The 19,790-nt window shown below is 67.6% G+C and overlaps 1 protein-coding gene across 6 annotated transcripts in view; it reads right to left on the reverse strand.

Moving 5' to 3' along the window:
* Positions 1 to 19,188, reverse strand: part of AHDC1 (AT-hook DNA binding motif containing 1) — a 51,768-nt gene extending 32,580 nt beyond the window's left edge. Inside the window, exons 1-2 of one of the 6 annotated variants that reach the window (XM_049820474.1) lie at positions 19,036 to 19,188; positions 18,386 to 18,506 (exon numbers count right to left, since the gene is read on the reverse strand). Coding sequence is in view for 1 of the 6 variants with exons in the window: in XM_049820470.1 (XP_049676427.1) it covers positions 18,386 to 18,521 (136 nt within the window). In the remaining 5 variants the exon portion in view is untranslated. Of the gene's footprint in view, positions 1 to 12,797; positions 12,917 to 16,465; positions 16,568 to 18,385; positions 18,673 to 18,863; positions 18,922 to 19,008 lie in introns of those variants that run through there. The other 5 variants (XM_049820473.1, XM_049820476.1, XM_049820470.1 and 2 more) reach the window with 5 other exon arrangements.
* Between the last annotated feature and the right edge of the window lie 602 nt (positions 19,189 to 19,790).

Consider the following 19,790-nt stretch of genomic DNA (forward strand, 5'->3'; position numbering starts at 1 on the left):
GGTGTGTGTGGCAGCGTCTAGACATGCGAGAGACCAGAGGCCTTGATCTGGAGGAAGGCGGCTCCATCCCTTCCCCCCCCCACCTCGCCTGCCTCCCCCCAGGGACCCCTTTGCAGGGGTATGGCCAGTCCCAGGGCTGGAGCATCGAGCACCGAGGGGGATGCGGGGATGGGAGCGGGAGGTTGAGCTCAGCCCCGCATCCTTCTGCGTGGGTGTGGGTGGAAACAGCTCCGTGCCGGGCTTTTAAACCAGAGCTCTGCTGCTTGGCACGGCACGGCGTGGCACAGCGTGGCACGGCACGGCGCAGCTGCACCACCGCATGCTGCATCCCCACAGATGCTGGACCCCCAGGTCCAGGGGGAGGAGGAGGAGGAAGGCGGCTGCAAGCGGTACCCGAGCCATCTGCCAGCCAGGAGATGCAACGACCATCCCAGGGAGCCAGCAGCAAACCCCCGGATAAGCCCCGGAGCCGGGGACGGAGCTGGGAAGAGACCCAGCTCGCCGCCTCCCCGTGACCATCCCGGCGAGTGGGAGGGTGCCGACAGCCTGTTTGCCCGGGCAGGTTGGCGCAGGTGCGGCGGAGCTGGGTGGGCACGGTGGGGGCCGGGCACCCTCCCTGCCGGTGCCCCTCGCGCTCGCGACACCCCCTTGCTCTCGCCTCCCGGGTGCAGCCACCCCAGACGGCTGCAGGATGCTCGGGAGAAGAGATTTTCCCGACGTTAATTAATTAAAATAAACAGCAAATTAAATACAGCAAAATTAAAATAGCTCCGGAAATTAATTTTCAACAAAACCCACCTGGAAAGGCTGGATATTTAAAGAATTAATGGAGCCCTCTGAGACCATAACGAACCGCCGAGCTCCCGGCATCCACCAGCCCCCTCCGAGCCCCCCCACCCCAGGGACTCAGGGCTGTGGGGAAGCCAGGATGGGACCCCCGATCAGAGCCTGTCCCCGAGCCCAGCTCCCAAGTCCCCGTGCCGGACACCTCCTCCGCACGCTGCCTGCGTGTCCCCACTCGCAGCTGCCTCGCCTCGCTGCTGCCTGCACGTGCCTGCACGCTGCCACGCCAGCGCGCCGCGGGGAGGGAGGGATGCAGGCGAAGGATGCAGGCACGCTCACCGTGATCCCGCCGGAGGGAAGCACCGGCTCCAGCCCCGGCACGGCTCGGCGCAGGGCTGCCTGTCCCCTGCCCGGTAAAGATCTTGCGGGGACGCCGGGCTCCCGCCTGCTTCGCCCCACGGCTGGGCGAGCCGGCGGTAAATGCCGGCGGTCCTCGATCGGCAAGACCCGCTCTGGCGCGAGGATGTCCCCGTCGCCCTCCTGGCCAAAACCCGCTGCACCAGGGGAAATCCCGACCTCCAAAAGCCGGCTGCCGGCCCCTGGGCGCTCCGGGCCCCCCACAGCTCTCCCCACGTGTAATCCCCCCGGCGAAGGCGGGATTACCGTGCGAACCGGCTGCGTAGCCAGGCAAAGCTCCTTACCAAGCACGACGTGCAGATCGACGGGCTCCCGAGGGGCCTGGCGGGGCGCGGGCAGAGCGCTGGGTGGGCAAGATGCCGGGGAGCATCCCTGCACCTGGCCGGGCTCCGGCCTGAGACCAGGCACAACTCGTTGCACGGTTGGGGTGCACCAAACCGACCGCGGCGGGAAGTCCCGTCCGGCGTGCGCCGGCCCTCCCACGGCACCGGCGGCGTTTCCTCTCCCCGCGCACGGGCGTGTGCACAGGCGCAGCGACAAGAGACACCGGCGAGCGAAAAAAGGCTCCGGAAGGAAATGGAGAAAGCGAGAAGAAGCCGGCAGGTGGAGAGCAGGAGGGGCCGTGGCCGCCCCCGCCCCGGCATGGGGTGCAAAGGGGCGGCTGGGGCTCCCCACCTCACCGGGGCGCCTGGCCGTGCCGCTAGCACCGGGCTGCTCTGCAGGCAGTACCCCCACTTGGGGAAACTGAGGCACGGCGGCGAGCGGGGAGCAGTTCCGCACGCCGCGGTCCGCTCGGAGCCCCCCACCCACCCTCCAGGGGAGGGAAACGCTCCCCCCCCGCCGCGGCTTGGGATGACACCAGCTCCCCGGCCTCCTCCCGCTCCACCCTGTTCCTGCAGGAACCCAGGAGTCCGGACTCCGGGCAGGCAGCCAGCGCCTCCCTCCTGCCTGCACCTCCCGCCCTGCCTCCCTTGCCTGCACCGCGGGCGCCCCGGGGCCAACTCCGGCCCTCGGCACCCACATCCCCAGCTCAGCTTGCGCCGGCCTCCCTCCCCGGGCGCGCACCTTCCAGTGGCGTGTCAGGGCGACCTTGGAGCGGTGCCGCGGCCGGTGCGTGCCAAATTTCCCGGCGCTCGGCGGCGATGCCAACGGCAGAGCTGGGGGGGACGGATGGGGTGGGCAGGGGGAATCTTTTTCCCCCCGTTTATTTATTCGTTGGGTGGGGTTTTTTTTCCTTGCCGGAGACAAAGGCAGCCTGCGCGGTCAGCCGCGGGGTTCGGAGGGTGCCGGCGGTGCCGGGACCCGGTGGCGATGCCGGGCCAGCCGCGCCGGGGGCTCTGGGTGGCCGGTTTCCTCCGCACACAGATGGCTGTTTCGACTCAGTCGAGCGCTTGACCTAAATCTCCTCCTGATCCACGGGAGCTGCAGTCCCTCGGCAGCACAGCTCAAGGCAAGGAGGAGGAGGAGGAGGAGGAGGAGGAGGATGAAGGGGGGGGGGGAGAGGACCGGGGCCAGCTGTGGACCGGCAGGAGGGTCGTGCCGGAGGGCCCCCACCCCAGGCTTGGCAACGGGGCTGGCGGAGGCGGCGGTGGAGGAAAGGAGGGAGGCAGAGGGGGGAAAAAAAAAAGAAAAAAAATCTCCCACGCTTCAACCTCCAGCGCCGGCTGCCCGCGCCTGCGTGCTGCACCCGTCGGGGCCAGGGCAACCGCCCCGCCGGGCTCGACGCCCCGGCAGACCACTTCCTCGGAGAGGGGCCCCGGCGGAGGAAGCTCCAACGGCTCGAAAGTTTCGGCTGTGACTCAACCGCTGGCTAGGGTGACCGAGCCAGGCCCGGCAAAGAGGGGGCCCGCAGGACCCCAGGGGTTCGGGGCACCGGGGTGGGGGATTTTTTTTTTGGGTTCCCCAGACGAGGGTTGTCTGCGAGGCATCGCGCTCCACCCCCAGTGTCGGAGCAGCCCAAACCGGCTTCCCAGCGACAGCAGAAAGCTTTTAAAATCCCCTACGCGCGGCATGACTCACTCCAGAGCCAGTGCCCAAAACAAGCTCCGACACGGAGAGGAATGGCGAGAGCAGAGATGCTGGGGGCGGGCAGGAGGGGCTGGGGAGGGCCGGGGAGGGGGGAAAGGGGGAGACAGAAGGAGGGAGAGAAAAGAGAAGAGGCAGAAATAACAGCATCTGAAACTCTGCCTGCTGGAGGCTAATTGGTTCCGGCACAGCCTGGTTTGTTTGGCAATGTTTCCTCTAATCCTTCAGGCTTCGAGCTCCCAGCCCCAGGGACACGGGGACATCTCGCCGCCCGGCACCGCCGCCCGGCCAGCGCCTCTGCGGCACTCCCGGCTCGGCCGTGTGTCCCCCCCGGGACGCAGAGGGGTGATGCTGGGACGGGCTCTGCCCACCCCGGGGTCCCCCTGCGGCTGCACCCCGCCACGGTGACGTCCCGGGGATGGCGGCCCCTTCTGCGGCGCTGGGTGCGAGGACGCCGGGAGGACCGGGCAGGCGATGGCCGGGGCGGCGGAGGGAAGGGACGGGAAGGGAGGGCGAGGGAAGGGGGGGCCCCACGGCCCAGCATGGCCGAACCAGAGCACTAGCCAAGAGTCGGCAGCTTTGTTCCAGGTGCCGGCTCCCTTTTTTTCATTAGGCTAATGGGATGCGGATGCATTATTCCATTCCACATGCTGCTAATGAACCACTCAGGCCAGTGCATTTGCATTAATGTGCAAAGCACTGGAGGAGGGTGGAGTGGCTGCATCTGGCCAAGGCTGACCTTCCCCGCGCCACCCAGCCTCCCCGGCGCGCGGCCCCGCAGCCCCCCGAGCCACGCCGCGCTCCCGCCGCTCTGCCGGACCCTTGATCTCCCCGGGACGGCTCCGACGCACATTCCAGGACACATTAACCAGCCCTGAGCAAACCCCAGCCCGGCCACCCCAAGCTCGTTGCCCGCGCCGGACCCACCCCCCGGCTCCCCCACCCCTCCCCGTACGGATCCCGGCCGATGCCCCGCTGCCGGCACCCCACTCCGCACCCCAGCCCTGACGCCCCATAAGCAGAGAGGACCGCGGCATCCCTCCTGTGCACCCCACCGCTCCCCAAAAAGCGATCGCTCCCACGGCCTGCAAAGGAGACCCGCTCGGCGTGGCCCTCCTCCCCAGTTATTTTTACTGGGACCTCCCAGCACCACCCCAAAGCTCCACTCCGGCACCCCAGGGGAGCAGGGGGCCGTCTCCCCGCCCCCCCCCCCCCCCCGCCCCAGTGCTGGCAGGCAGCGCTGGGCGCGGGCGTCATCGGAGCCCTTGGGTTGTTTGTTACGGCTCCCAACTGCCTCCGTCCCCGGAGAGGTTTCGAAGGCGAGTGACCCACGAACTGGAATGCGCAAAGCCTCCAGCAAACAGAGCCAGCTGCCTGCGCCCGCGCAGGGGGGGCGGCGAGGGGAGAGCAGCCGGCCCCGCGGCACGGCACGGCACGGCACGGCACGGCACAGCTCCGTGCACGCGGATGCACGGCCCCGATGCGGATGCAGGGCCCCGACGTGTTCTCCCAGGGTGGGCAGCCACTCGGCTGGGGTGAGATGAGAGCGAGCCATTGGTCTTGCCGTGGCTCCAACACTGCCAGCCATTGCGACAGGCCCCCTGAACCCCTGTGTCCCCCTTCCCACCTCCCTCCCAGCCCGTTTTTTGGCAGCACGCGGCCTCCCGGCACAGCGTCGGGCTGCAGGGGAGCTGTACCGGGAAGATGCTTCACCCCTCGCCCGGCTGCAAGATCTGCATCCTTGGGTGGCCAAAGGACCTCTAGGACAATGGGACAGCACGGTGGCAGCGCCAGGCCCCCACCTTGGCCAGTGCCACCCTCCCCAGGTGCCGGGAGGGCTCCCAACTGGTGACAGCGGGGACGGGTACAGCCTTGCCCGCCCTGGGGGGCACGGCGGGGTCTCAGGCAGCTCCGTGCCCGGCGAGCATACGAAGCCCCTGCACCCGAGCGCGCGCACGCGGGTGTCTGGGTTTGTCACAGCCTGGTGAGCAAGTTAATCTCAGGCTCCCTGACACGTGGAATAAAATCGCGATCCCGTAATGGAATTCATTCGTCTTCCTGTCCAGGCGGAGAACAAGCCCCCCGCCGCCCGCTGGGGCCGGAGCCAGGCCAGGGCAAGGCAGCCGGTGGGCCAGCACCCAGCTGGGGGGCCCTGCCTGCGCCCACCCTTCTCCCTGCAACAGGACCTGACCGGCACGGGAGGGACATTCCTGCGAGCTTCTGCCCGGGGATGTGCAAAACACTGGGTGCTGCAATGTGTCCCCTTCCCAGGGGACATCAGCCACATCCACAGAGGCAGTCGGGGTCACCAATGCAGGTCGAACGCCCCCCAGGGAGATCCGGCATCCCACCGTGCCGGACGGCAGCCACAGTGCTTGCACGGAGGGGAAGGGGAAACTGAGGCAGACAGTGGCACTGGGGAAAGCCAATCCTGGCGGCATGAAGAGGACAGGGGAAAATGTCCCTCTGTCCCCGTGATGTCCTTCTGTCCCCGCGATTCCTTCCCCACTGCCCCAGCAGGGAGGACCCACCCCAAGGGACCCAGCATCAGCTGGGGCACCCATGGGCGACCCCAGCACGTCCCCAGGGACCGGCTCACCCGCAGCGCGTGGCCCCTGCGGATGCCACGGGTGTAAGCGATGGAGAAAAGCCCTTGTGGGAGCCTGAGCGGGGCAGGAGACCACGGGGCTGCCATGCCGCCCCGTGCCTCAGTTTCCCTCCGGCACCCACGGTGAGGTCACCCTCAGGCGGGAAAGCGGCCCCGCAGCCAGGGGAGGAGGAGGAGGAGGAGGAGGAGAAAGAGGAGGGCTGCTCCTTCCCGGGCACACAAAGCCCCTTTCATAGGGGCCGAGTTTGGATTTCCTCCGCCAGCCCAGCACCTCGCTGCCTCCTGCCCTGCCAGAAAAGCTGCGGTCGGAGCGGGGGGCTGGTGGGTCGGATGCCTGGGGGGGCACGGGGACCTTCGGGTAGCTCCAGCCCTCGCCCTGACCATCCCCGTGATTTTCCCCTCCTGTCAGCTTTTAATTATACCCCTAATAAAAGTCGCTTTGCAGGGAAACGGGAGCTTTGTTGCTCGGGAGCTCATCTGCTCCCGCTGCTCCTTCCCCGCTTTAAACCGTAATCCTCAGCTGGGGACACTGCAATTAGCCACCGCGGAGCCGGGCACCGTGTCACGGAGGATTAGGGCTCCCTTTGGCAGGGAGCTGGGGGACCCGGCCCCGGAGCGGGTCGATGGCTCTGTGCGGGATGGGCTGTCCCTCGCTGCAGTCCCCGAAGGAGGGGGACGAGCCTAAGGACCCCCCCCAGCCAGGCAGCTCCCAGCCCACCTCCTCCGGGGTACCCACAGACCTGCACCCCTGCCCCGCACCAGTGCCACTGGGTTATTTTGGGAGTACAGGGGAGCCACGGACCCTCGACTGACCCCCCTCTCGGAGCTCCCCTGCTCAAACTAGACCCGAGGAGGGCTTCCCAGCGGTTGGGTGGCTTTGTACGATGTGACTACGGGGACAAAAATAGGGCTGGGGGGGACCAACACGAGCCTCAACCCACATCTCTGCATGTCTGCCCAGCCCCGGCGCCTGCCCCTAGGGCCCTGTGTCCCCCCGGAGGGGAAACTGAGGCACGGGGCACCAGGTGCCCATGACGCACATCCCGCAGCAGCCCTGCGTCGAGGAGCCGGGGAGAGATGCGGTGCTGCCACGTCCACGCACGCCTGGAAGGATGGTGACAGCCCTCAGCCCTCTCTCCCCAGGTACAGTGCTCTGCTGCAAAATCAGGCAGGCTGCAGGCAGGCTGCAGGCAGGGAGCTGCCGTGCTGTCAGCCCCCACCCTCAGGCTGACAGACAACGGGACCACGAGGGCTGCAAGAGCCATCGGTGCTCCCCACCACCGAGCTGGTGGACCACCGGTGACGGTGACGCGGGACCCTCGTGCACGGTGCAAAGGCCACGTCCGCGGCACGGCAAAGGGGCAGCGGACGTGGGGTCACTCGACCCCTTAAAGCCCCCGAAAAGAGCCCGTGCATCGCTCCTGGGTGCCTGCTCGCCAATCAGCCTCTTCCCGGGGCTGGGGAGGCAAGCGGGGAGCGCAGGCGCTCGTTAGCAGCCGCTCATTAAGAGCCCTCCGGGAGGAGGAAGGTACCGGGGGCACCTGCACCTCCGTTTAATGAGCTGCAGCGCCATTAAATGCTGGAGGGGACCTCGAGCACGCTGGGGCTGCTGGCGCGGGGAGGGCTGACCCCCACCCTGACCCCCACCCAAACCGCGGTGTGGGTCTCCGTGCCGGTGTGGCCGAGAGAAAGGAGGGATGGGGGGAGTTGAGTCATGGTGACAACTGCAGGCAGCGGCGGTGGCAGGGCTGCGTGGCAGCTGCTGCCAGGAGCGCCTTGAGCTCCCCGCCAGCCCCGGGGGGCACCCGACCGCAGCTGCATCCCCCCCACCGCACCTGCACCCATGGGTGCTACACGGAGAGGGCGACGGCGGCCGGTGCTCGCCTAGCGGTGCCGTGCACCGTGCTGGTGCCCGCGCGGAGGCGGGACAGGACCCCTGGGTTCTTGGGGTCGGGACCTTCCCACCTTGGGTACCCCCCGAGCTGGGACGGGGACCCAGACGTCCTGCCCCCACGGACCTCGCCCAGCACCCAGAGCTCCCAGTCTGCCCATTAAAGCACAACCTCAGGCAGCATCTAGAGGGGACCCAGGCGTCCGGGGCGATGCTCCCGGGCGCACCCTAAGACACACGGACGATGCCAAGACCCTCCCACCCCAGCACCCAGTCCTGCAGGACGCCCGGGTCCCCAGGCCCGAGCGCCGCGGCCCCCCACCCTCCCACCCACCCCGCGTGGGGCTCTCCCTCGTTAATGTTTACTCGGGTTCGTTAGCGCCGGCACATCGCCATGGCAACCGTGCAAGCTGCGCGCCGCCATCGGCGCCACCGCCACGAGGCACGGGGACGTCCCCACGCGTGGGGTCACCGCGGGCACCCGCCACCGCCGCCACCCACCCCGGTGGGGTGTGGGGCTGGGCGACGGTGTGGGGAGACGAGGGGGCACGGGGACACCGGGGTTCGCCTCCTTCCCACCGGGATGGCGTGGCTCGGTGGCACCCAGACGGGGTGACAGCACCCACCGCTCGCCCCCGAAGCGCCCACCGCCGCGCCGGGCCTGCAGGCGTGTGCGCGGCGCTGCCAACACGCCTCGGTGCTGCATTATTTATAAACTGGAGGAGCAGAGAGCTCGGCGGCAGCTGCAGAGCCCTCGCGGGCCACCCTGCCCGGCGTCACGCAGCCACCGAGCCCGCTGGCACGGTGGCACCGCGGCCCCGGTGGCCAGGAGGGACAATGGGGACAAGGCTACCCGTGGGGCTGGCAGAGCCACGGGGTGCCCAGATGCCACCCTCGCATCCCCTTGGACGTGGCGTGCGGCTGCTGCAGCACGTGGGGATGTCCGGTGCGTCCCCGCGTCCCCCGCGCCGGCGCGGCACCGCGAACTACCTCCTGCCACCGCATGAGCCCATCGCGGGTGGGTTTGGGTGACGGCAGCCAAGGGGTGCTCCCACCCGAGAGCCAGCCAGCCCCCACCCCGTGGCAGAGGGCAGAGCCCTGGCTGTACCAAAGCACCGTTCACCAAGAGCAGGATGCGGCCCCGGTGTTTTCTCACACCACCGAGCTCCGTTTGCTACGGCAAACAGGTTTTCCTTAAGCTTTGCAGAATCCTCCCGCCTCCTCCCCCCTCTACGAGTCCCACCTCCGGGCTGGGGAGGGGGGGAGGCCGAATTGGGGCTTTTAATTTTTCATTATTAATTTCCCATCGACGCTGAGAGGCGCCGGGGCTCGCTCAGCCGCCCCCAGCATCGCCCCCCGCGCTCCCTCGCGCTCTCCTGGAGCTCTGCACCGGCTGAAGCCGAGCCAGGCTGCCGATAGGATTAATTCTGCATGACTGCCCATCTCCGCGGGGGGATCTAAGACCCTCAGGCCTGCAGCAATCTTTAAAATTCCTCCAGCCCAACTTAATTCCCTCTTCCTGCAGAGCTGGCGCATCTGCTGCAGTCAGGCACGGAGAGAGGGAGACGAAGGGAGAGGGGGGGACGCCGGCGCCCGGGACTGCCGTCGGCTTCGGCGCCAGGCGGTGGTCCTGCTATGGTGGTCGTGGTCCTGCGTTGTCACCGTGGGGTCACCCAAAGCCACGCCGGTCACCCACCCCAGCCCCACGGGTGGTGGCACAAGGAGAGGGTTTGCGCTGGGGTTGGGGGAAACTGAGTCACGCCGGGGCAGCCCTGGTCGGTGGCCGGACGCAGTCGCCTGCACCGCAGCCCTGGTGTGTCGCCATCCCCCCCCTGCCCCCAGCTGGGACTCCCCAAACCAGGAGGCTGACTTAAAAACGGGTTTTTTCAAACACCTACAGGCTCTGCCTCTCCGGGGGCGGGGGGGGCTTGTTGAGCACACACACAACCCCCCCCTCCCATTCTCACCCTCCACAGCCCCGAAGGAGAGACCCCCAGGGTCGAACATCATCTGGGGACACTCAGGGTCCGGGATCCCTGGATTTTGGGACGGCCCATGGAAATGCAACTGCTGCTTGGGAAACAGCCTCGCACCCCTGAGCACAGCCTGGGGGCAGAGCCAACCGCCCCCCCCCAGCCGCTCTCCCAGGGGACAAGGACCCCAGCGTCACCCCGGGGGCCGCGCACACGCAGAGCCGGCACCGCGGGACCCCCTACCCACGTGAACCGCCACCAAACGGCGGCAGGGCGAGGAGCCCGGCCAAGTCGGGGGTGCTCCCCCCCAAATCCCCGCCATGCACCGCGGCAGCCCGGGGACGGTGGCGTGTCCCCACGCTTTGAAGGCTCAGCCGCCGCCACGCCGAGGCTGGCAGCCGGCGGGCAGAGCTAACCTTCAGGGGGGTGGCGGAGAAAGGCAACGGGGAGGGAGGGGGGCGAATGCAGCCACCAAACTCCAACCCCTGCCTGCACCCACCGTCCGGCAGCGAGGCCACCGTCCCGAGGTGTCGGGAAGCTGCCGGACCCGAGAGATCCATCCCTCTGCCGCCTTTGCCTGCAACTTGCCCGGCTCGCCAGGCAGCCGGGAGGAAGGCGAGGAGCGCAGCCCAGCCCAGCTGCCGGCGGAGCTGCGGATACATGCATTTAAATCACTTATATCTTTACTTTCTCCTGCGCTGGCTGTGAGATGGGCTTTTTTTGCATGCGTAATTAGGGGGTGGAACAGATGGCGGAGGGTTCGTTTAAAGTAATGCATCCATTAAAATAACCTTCGCTGTCGGGGACTGCGCTCCGACAGGGGCCTGTTTCACCGGGGGCGGTGGGGAGCGGAGGGGGGGCTTTGTTCTGCAAGGAGGGGGGTGTCGGACTTTGGGAAGGCGGCCGGGGGCCGGAGCGCACGCTCCCTCTGGGATGCATCATCGCGGGATGAAGGGGCGAAGCTGGCCCGGATACACCGACCTGTATTGCCACGGATGGATTGCGCGTGAGAGCTGGGACCAAACTGGGGCCAAACTGGGGTTGAACCGGTCCTCTCCAGGGCTCGGTTTCCATAGCAATACAATGGCAGCGAGATGGCGGGGACGCAAAGCCCAGGTTGGGGAGGATGCCACAGGGCGGGCACGGTCCCCGCGGTCCCCACGGGGGGCAACTCCGGCCGGGGTACCCCGGCCGGAGTTGCCCCCCGTGGGGACCGTGGGGACCGTGCCCGCCTCTGTCCCCCACCCACCCTAGAAACCCAAAATAGGCTGGAGGAGGACATTTCGCCTTGCCACGCAGCACCAGCCGCCTCTCCTGTTTCAAACCCCGGGTTCCCGGGAGAGGCAGGAGGGCTTTGTTCAGGCACCGGAGGAGCAGAGGCCAGAGAAAGCAGGAGTGCCCTGCCAGCTCTTGTGTTTCACTCCCGAGGAATGCCGGGGAGGGGAGGGGAACGCTGTTCCCCCCGCCCCGATGGGCGCCCGGCCCGGCTGCAGGGTGCTGAGGCTGGGAGGAAGAGGAGGGGAGGGCACGGGGATGAAGGATGGGGAGGCGGGTGGTGCGGGGATGCCGTGGTACCACCACGTGTGGTCAGGGCTGGCAGTGGGTGGGCTGGGAGGGCGGGGGGGGACACACGATGACACGCACCCGGGGTGGCACGGCAATGCCGAGCACCGCGCTGGCTGGGTTGGAACGGCCGTAATAAAATAATTCGAAGCGAGAGCCGCCGAGCAAATATTACACCCCAGTCCCGGAGCAGAGGAGAAGCTCCCACGGGTACCCCCCAAATTTGGGGGCTCCAAAGAGGCAGACGCCGGGGAAGGAGCTGGGGAAGGGCAAGAACAGCAGCAAACCCAAACCCACCCATGCGCGTTCAAATATTTAGTGTGCACTTGCTAAGGTGCTTCTGCTGCCTTTAGGGCATCGCTGTGTTTGAAGCATCAGAGAGGTGGGAACTGGGGTGGGGGGGGATGGGGAGCAAATGCCAGGGCTGCACTGGTGGGGGGGGCGTTCTCTCTTTTCCAGCTGGGTTGAAGGCAGCCAAGGCTGGCCCCCGGCCACAGCGCAGGGAGCCCGGGAGGGCTGGGACAAGCTCAGCTTCGCCCTGAGCCATGCGAAGGCTGGCCCCTGCCTCACCGCCCCCTCCCCGGCCGCAGCCCCCAGACCCCACTGGGCTACACATCTCTCCCTCCTCCTCCTCCTCCTCCTCCTCTTCTTTTCCCCCAGCCCCTACACGCCTCACTGGTCCCCCACATTCCCGCTCGCCGGCACCCTGGGGTGTCCCCAAGCACCGACGTGGCCTGGGGGACAGTCGGCAGCTGCGGCAACGTGGCGGTTGATGCCGGCAGCGGGACGGGGCTGCTGCTCTTGCCAACGCCTCGGTGCCCGATGCCGGGGGCAGAAAGCGAGACGCCGGCGGCAGCGTGCCGAGGGCGGCGATGGCAGGCGTCGGGGCGAGGGACCGAGGGGACGCGCGGGATAGCAGCGGCGGGCTGGGGGCTGCCGGAGAGATGCCAAAAGCCAAGGGGGGAAATCGCAGCAGGACCCAGATCGCGGGGTGACGGGGGTCCCCAGGCCACCAAGGCAAGAAGCCCCTCCGGTTCGCCCGCCCTAGCCCCACGCACGCGTCAAGGAGGAGCCGCCGCGCCTGCCAGCCGAGGGACACCGGGCTTTGCCCCGTCGCCGCTCGCGCAGCCCCGTCCCCCGTCCCCCGAAGCCCCGCTCCGCCACCGCCACCCTCTCGCTTGCCGATCCGACCCCCCCCTCAGCTCATCCCTGTCCTCTCCCCACCTCGCCTGCCATCACCCCCCCATCCGTGCCCGCCAGGCCCCGGCACGCCGCCCCTTCGCCTCCCCCGGCGTTTCGGCCGGTTCCTTTGGCGCACCCCAAACCCAGGAGCGTTTCCCATTCCCCAGCCGGCAATCCGCTGGGAAAAAACGGTCCCAAAAAACCTTCCCCGCATCCGCGCCAGCTCTGCGGGTCTGGGGGGGCCGTGGGCTGGCCCCCCGCTCGCCAAGAACAATAGCGCCTTGTTCCAGCCCGGCTCCGTCCTCTCCTGCCGGGCTGCAAACACCTCCCTGGGCAATGCGCTGGCCACTCTCACCTCTACGTCTCTCTCGCTGTTTCCCAGCTCCCTCCTGACAAATCCCCGTTCCCGATCGCTTCTCCTCCCCGCGGGTCCATATTAAGCTACATTCTCCTTTCAGCTGGGTGGAAAACAGCAGTAATAACCATGTGGAGAGAGCCGTGCCCCCCACCTCCACTTCCCTCCCACTTTGGGGTTCAAATTTCATTTCAGCAAAAAAGCTTCCCCCGCCTCCAATTTCTTCCCCCAAACCGAGTCGCTGTCGTCTCGTCTGATCTCGGCAGGGGCCGTATGGATGCTCAGCTCCTCCTGGTTCAGGATCTGCTGCCAATCTGGACCTCGCAAACTGGTTCTCACACAGCTCCCGCCTAGCACCTCCCTCTCGGCATTTATTGTCCCTCCTCAGCCACCCAGCCCCAGCTTGCTCCCTGCCACCCCGCTCCCGTGTCACCCGCTCCCTGCCACCCTGCTCCCACGTCACCCCGTCCCCCCTGCCACCCTGCTCCCATGCCGCTCGGCTGGCGATGCGCGGGGTGCCACGCTCCCCTCCTACCCCTGCTTCTGCTCGGGCGCATCCATCCCAAACCCAGCTACCGAGTTCGCCGGGCGAGATTTATTCCCGGTGAATTCCCGGGGGGCCAGCGGGGCCGGCAGCTGGCAGGGAGCGGAGCAGCCCCGTTGCCTCCAGCGGAGCAGCCTCCTTCTTTCCCGCAGCTGAAGAGCTCATCTCCCTCGCCCAAGGCGCTCCGTCCTCCTCCAGATATTTTAGGCCCAGGTTTTGCGAGGAATGTACAGGCGCCGAGCCCAAGCCGATGCGCTGAAGTCAGCAGGAGGCAAAAAGCGTGCGTGGGGCTCGGGGCCCCGGGGGTGGCGGCACAGGGATGGGATGGGATGGGATGGGATGGGATGGGATGCTGCTCCCTCCGCCTGGAGCTCGTTTAGTGGCGGGAAGGGCAGAGGTTGGAGCTGGCAGATGCCAGAACTGCTTTGCTCTCCCTCCGAGAGGATCAATAACACATTTCGCCGCTCCCGCGTCTCCCCGCATCGCGCCAGGGCAGGCTGCATCAGCGCTCGCCCGCGTGCACGCCTGCGCGGGGTGGGCTTCGACGCGGGGTGGGGGGTGGGGGGTCCCCGCCGCCGTCCGTCCCCGTCCCCTTCACCGAGGAGGAGCAGGAGGCGTTTTCGCCGCCGTGACGTGTCCCCCGCCAGCACCTGCCCAGTCCCCCCCTTCACCCCCCCAGCTCCACACGCCAACCCCAGCCCTGGCACACCAAACCCTGCCCGCTCACGTGCCGACGCCTCCCGCTGACGCCCCCTCCTGCCCGCGCCCCGCTGACCCCCTCGCACCCCCAGCCAAGCACCCCCTCCGCAGCCCACCCGCCGCAGCCCCCCCCCCCTCGCCCCAGCCCCACGGCAGCTCATCACACCTCCCGGCCCAGCTCGGCGTCCCCGGGGGGAGCTTCGCCCCGCCGCAAAGAGAGTCCCCGACGTGGCGGCGAGCAACCGCCCTTGTCACGGCCCCGCTGGCACGCAGGCGTCCTACGTGCTCCGACAGGTGAGCCCCCGGGGCAGCGTTCCTGCCTGGGCCAGGAACTGTCCCCACCGGGCAGCCGGTTTGCAGGCATGTTCCTTCCCAGCACGTCCCTCCCTCCTTCTCCTTCGTATCCAGCCTCCCTCGGCCGGCGAAAAGGGGGAGCCGACGGATTTTAATGAGCTCCCCGGAGGCATCGCTCTGCACCCCCCTCCCACCCCCCACCCCTCCCTCCCCGCCTCTTCCCGCGCCCGGGAACCGATGCTCTGAAACACAACCCTCGGTGGCAAGCCTGGAAAAAAACCACAGGGCACATTTTCCCCCCCCCCTCTTTCCCTCCTCGCCTCCCCCAGCTTTTTGCTCTCCTGCCGATGCCAAAGACCCAGCCGGGCTCTTGTGCTTTCACTCGCAGCTGCAGCTGCCGATTTTCGCTGTAAGCCCTTGTGCCTAGAAGGCCCAGAGCGAGGGATTCTGGGACGCGGTGATTGAAGACAGCACCAGCGCGGAGACCATTGCTCAGACTTTCCCTGTCTGTCGCCCCAACGTTCAACCCACAGAGAGGGAGGGAAAAAAGAAAAAAAAAAAAAAAAAAAAAGGAAAGAAAGGGAAAAAAAAAAAAAAAAGAAAAAAAAGATGGAGAGGAAAAAAAAAAAAAAACCCAACTGAAAAAAAACTGGACTGGCGCTCGCCCCTTCCCACCCACGCAGAGCGGCACGCTCCGCTGCGCCGGCACCGAGAGCCCCAGCCTTCACCCGGGTCAGCCAGCCCACGGGGCCAGGGCGAGCTCCCCAGGCCCACGACACCCCGATGAACTCCAGGCTGCTTCACTTTGCAACGCCAAATCCCACCGCGAGCGCGCCGGATCCCTCTCACCGACGCAGCCCGCCATACATCGCCTTAAAAACTCACAGCGGGCACCTTAGCGGCACCCCGTTTGTTTCCCCTCTGTGTTATTTTGAAAGAAAAATAACAACAACGCAGCTTTCGAGCCACCGTTTGCGGCACGGGGTAAATATCGGGGCGCGGGTGCGAGGGGAGGCGCCGCCGCGCGCGATGCCGGTTCCTCGTGCGAAGCCGAAACGCTCACCCGCGGCGGTGAGACCGTCGGGATGCACCCCGGAGCCAAGCAGACACCCTGGGCACATGTCACCACGTCCCCTCCACATGCAAAAGCCCCCGGGGGAGGGGGGGTCCCAGCACCCTGGGCATCCAGACGTGCCTAGGGAAAGTCCCACGGGACCAAATACCTGCCCTCCAGCACACGCAGCGGGCCGAGCCATCGCTCAACACGTGCCCCCAAGGCAGAGCAGGAACAACTCCAGCCCGGACAGACGGACGGACAAGCGGCGGGGAGCAGGGGAACCAGGCTGCGACGCCGCGGACCCCCACGCCGGCGAGAGGAGGGGGCCTGCCGAGCATCTCCCGGCCAGCTGAGCCCTCGCGCCCCCAGAACCGCCGCCGGCATCGCCGGCTCCCCGAGGACCACAACCGGACCGCGCGGCACATCCCGGCCCCGAAGTTTGGCGGGTGGCGAGGCTGGGGAGGGGACGGCGGAGGGGCAAGGGGGGTGGGGGGGGGGGCACGGGACATCCGCGACGCATTCAGGGGCCATCCCGCATCCGGGCAGTCCGGCCACAGCCCAGCATCCAGCCGGCTGGCCCTTGGGGGGGGGAGCCCTGCCTTATCACCAGGCAAAAATCCCCCCCCCCCAGCCCGTCCCTCCCGCTCCCCCCTCACCACGCTCCCGTTAACGAGCCCGGAAGAAGGAAACAGCCCTCCCCACCGCTGCCCTGTTTACCAAGAGCTGGTTCCAAGCACTCGGGAGAATAGCAGGAGCATTTCAAGGCCCTGTTTCCACTCGGCTGACACACACTATTTATAGAAGCCCACAATTCTCCCAGAGCTTTCCTCGGGATCTCAGCAGAAATAGCCTGCCCCGGGTCTCTGCTGCCTCCTCTAAGGAGGCCAGGGCAGCGCCGGCCCCCCCCCAGGCTTCCCGTAACCTTCCACGGGCTTCCATCGCTTCTCCTCCGCTGGCCGCCCTGCTCCCGGCATGTCCTTGGCTACTCCGTCCCCGTCACGGTGCCAACCCTTCGCCTCTCGCCCACTAATTCCCCCACCACCCCCCCCACCCCAAAACCCCAGCCATCACCACCTCCTGACGGATCGGTTCCCGGCGGGCGCGCGGTGGCTCCGGCGGGTACGCGGTGGCTCCGACCGGCGTCCGCTCGCCGGACGGCGCAGGGAGGGAACCGGACTGTGGTTGACGGGGGGGTTGTGTGTGTGTGTAATGGGGGGGGGGGGGGTTTGGGGGGAGGCCAGCAGCCGGGTGAAAGCCACCTCCCGCCTGACTGCATCGGAGCGCGGCGGAGCCCCGGGGGACTCGCACCGGGGATGGAGTTGGCCTATTCAGGTTACAGAGACATGGCAGAGCGGAATTTGGCGCCGCGCCATCCCTTCTCCAGCCCCCCCCCCCCCCAACCCCCCCGCCCTCCTCTTCCCCCCCTCCCCACCACCACCACCACCACCACCACCCTCCTCTGCAAATTCCTCAGCCCAGCAGGAGAAGCCAGTGTAAGGGGACACCTGGGGGGGCGAGGAAGGCAGAGAAGAGGGGGGGGGGGAAGGCCTTGAGGAGGGGAGGATGGGGGGCACCGCTTCGGACCCCACACCCCCAGCGCCTGCCGTCTCCTGGGTAGAAAGCGAGCGGGCAGGATTGGTGCCCGTCGCCCCGGGGGGTTCGCTTCTGCTCTCTGTCACGCCAGGATAAATCTGGAGCGACTCCACGGAGCGCCGGGGGGCTCGCGGCGGCACACAATGAGCTCAGCCCGTGGCTTTCGGTGGCTGTTCTGGCAGCCACGGGGCCGAGGGGCTGGATGCACGAGGCCACCTGGTCCCAGCTGGGGCCACGTCCTTCCCCGGGCACGTAAACAAGCGGGGACCCAGGTGTCTCCACCTGCCTCTGGTTTTGGGGACACCAAACCCATCGCCCGGGGTTGGTAGAGGGTCCGGTATTAGCGTGACCCCCGGTGAGGGGTGGGTGGGTGGGTGGGTGGGGGTGACTCCAGCTCCCACCAAAACCACCGCTCCTCCATCGCCGTGCAAACACCGAGGGGCCGCGTCGGTGGCGAGGGGGGGGTAGACAGAGGGAGGGGGGGGGGGGGATTTAAAACAGCTGATCGATAAAAACAAATCAGAGGGGGGATGACAGGCACCGAAGTGACAACCGCTCGCCGAGACCCGCGCCACGGACCACGCAACTTCGCCGGCGGGGCTGGGGTGACACCCCCACCCCCCCAAAACACTCCCCACCTACACCCACCCCCCCCCCCCCCGTACCTCCCAGCCCCGGGGCTGCTCCCCGCGGGTCAGCCCGCCGTTCCCCGGGGCCAGGCTGCCAGGGGAAGGGGGGGGGGGGGTACAGATGCTCTGTGTGTCCCCCCCCCCCCAAGTCCCCCGGGAAGCCCGGTTAACCCCAAACGTTGTTGACACGCTCGGCTCCGGCGGCGGCCTGCCTTCTAGCGGACGGAGCCGGCTCTGACAGCTGTCACTCAGCGCTCGCAGCCGGGGGGGGGGGGGCGGGGGGGTGGAGGCGACGGAGTAACCGGGGGGGGGTGGGGGTGGGGGGGGGGGGGCCGGCCAGGGGGAGGCGGCCGAACTCGTGGAGATCGCAGCCCCCCCCCGTCCCCCCTCGCCCTCCCCGCCGGGGGCTCGCCTCGGCCTCCCCCCCCCCACCCCCCCCCCCGCACGCCCCTCCCCGCCCCAAGTGCCATTAAACTCCTGCAATTTGGCACCAACTCGCCGCGCAACTTCAGCGAAGGGGACGGCGGGGGGGAGGGGGGGGGGGACACGACACGACGACGACACGACGGGGGACACGCCGCCTCCTTTCCTCTCACCCCCCCCCCCCATCCCCTCCTCCGCCCCGCTCTCCCCGAAGGGGGTGTCCCGTGTGTCCTCCCCCCCCCCTCCTTCTCCCTCTCTCCCTCCCCCCCCCCCTTCTTTCCCCGTTTCCCACCCCCCCTTTCCCAGTCTCCCCAGCCCCACACAAAGGCGGGGGGTCCCCGGTACTCACCCACCGGCTGCTGCGCTCCGAGCCCCTCGGAGCCCGCCCGCTTGGGGAGGCTCCTGCCGTCCGGGGGGGCTGCCTCCTGACCGGCCGCGGGAGTCCCGGAGCCCTCGGCACCGCTCGCCACCTTCAACGAGAGCATTTCCAGCGCCTCCTGCTCACATTCTCCCCAGGCAACTCCGCTCCTGCCAGCCCGCCCCCTCCTCCGTCCCCTGCCTGCTCTTTCCTCTCCGCTTTCCTCCTTCCCTCTCCCCCCCCTCCACCCCTCTATTTTATTATTATTTTTTTTTTTTTCCGGGCTTTTCTCTCCCCTCTACCTCTTAGCTTTTTTTTTTTTTTTTTTTTTAATTTTTCCTCCCTCTCTTTTTTTTCTCCTCTTTTTTTTTTTTTTTTTTTCCTCTTCTCTCTCTCTCTCCCCCCCCCCCCCCCCTTCGCCTCTCACACACACAAAAGGCAGCGGAGCGGGAGGCGGAGGGGAACCGACCTCCCCTCTGCGCCTCCGCCGCTCGCCGCCTGCGGAAAGCAAAGAAAGACACAGCGCAGCAGAGCCCTGGCTTGCCGCTGCCTCCCCCCTTCCTCCTCCTCCTCCTCCTCCTCCCTCCTCCTCCTCCTCCTCCTCCTCCTCCTACCACCTCCTCCTCCTCCCTCGCTCTTGCCTTCTGCCGCTCCCGGCTTTGTGGGGGCTGGGATAAAAAAAAAAAGGGGGGGAGCGGAGCCGGCGGCGAGGCGCGCCCTGCCCCTCTCTCCTCTCCCCGGGGCTCGGCGGGGACCGCGGCTTCGCTTCGCTCCGCTGTCAGCGGCACGGCCAGCATCCGGCACCCCGGGGAGCCGTGCAGCACCACCGGGGCATGCCGGGCCTTGTAGTCCTTCCTTTTCCCACCCCCCCCCTTTTTTTTTTTTTTTTTTTCCCCTCCTTCTTTTCCTTTCCCCCCCCCTCCCCTCCGCCCCTCTTTCTCCTCCCCGCTGCTGCGAAGCGCGCAGGGAGGGGCGCAAACGGGCGCGTCTCTTGCGCGCTTCTTGGGGAGGGAGGGGGGACTTAGGGGAAAGGGGGGTATCCCCCCCCCCCCGGGGTGCCCCCCCCCACCCCGAGGTCCCAGTGGGATGCGTGGGACATTGCTGCCCTCTCCCGGGTTGCACCCGCACTGCTCACCCCCCCCCCCCCAAGGATGCAGGGTTGGAGGGGGGGGGACACCCACCCACCCACGACGGGACAGCCCCTGCAGCCCCTCTCCACCTCGGCACCCACACGGAGCCACCCAAATACCCTCCCCCCTTTTTTTTTTTTTTTTCCTCCACTTTTAATTAATTTTTTTTGAAGCAAAAGCTCTGTCTGGGGCCTGGAAACTTCCTCGCTGGTTGGTAACACCCTGCTCCTCCACGTTCTTTGGGGTACGGCGCTGTGTCCCCTTCT

This window comes from Accipiter gentilis, chromosome 17, assembly GCF_929443795.1.
Source record: "Accipiter gentilis chromosome 17, bAccGen1.1, whole genome shotgun sequence".
Lineage (NCBI taxonomy): Eukaryota > Metazoa > Chordata > Aves > Accipitriformes > Accipitridae > Astur > Astur gentilis.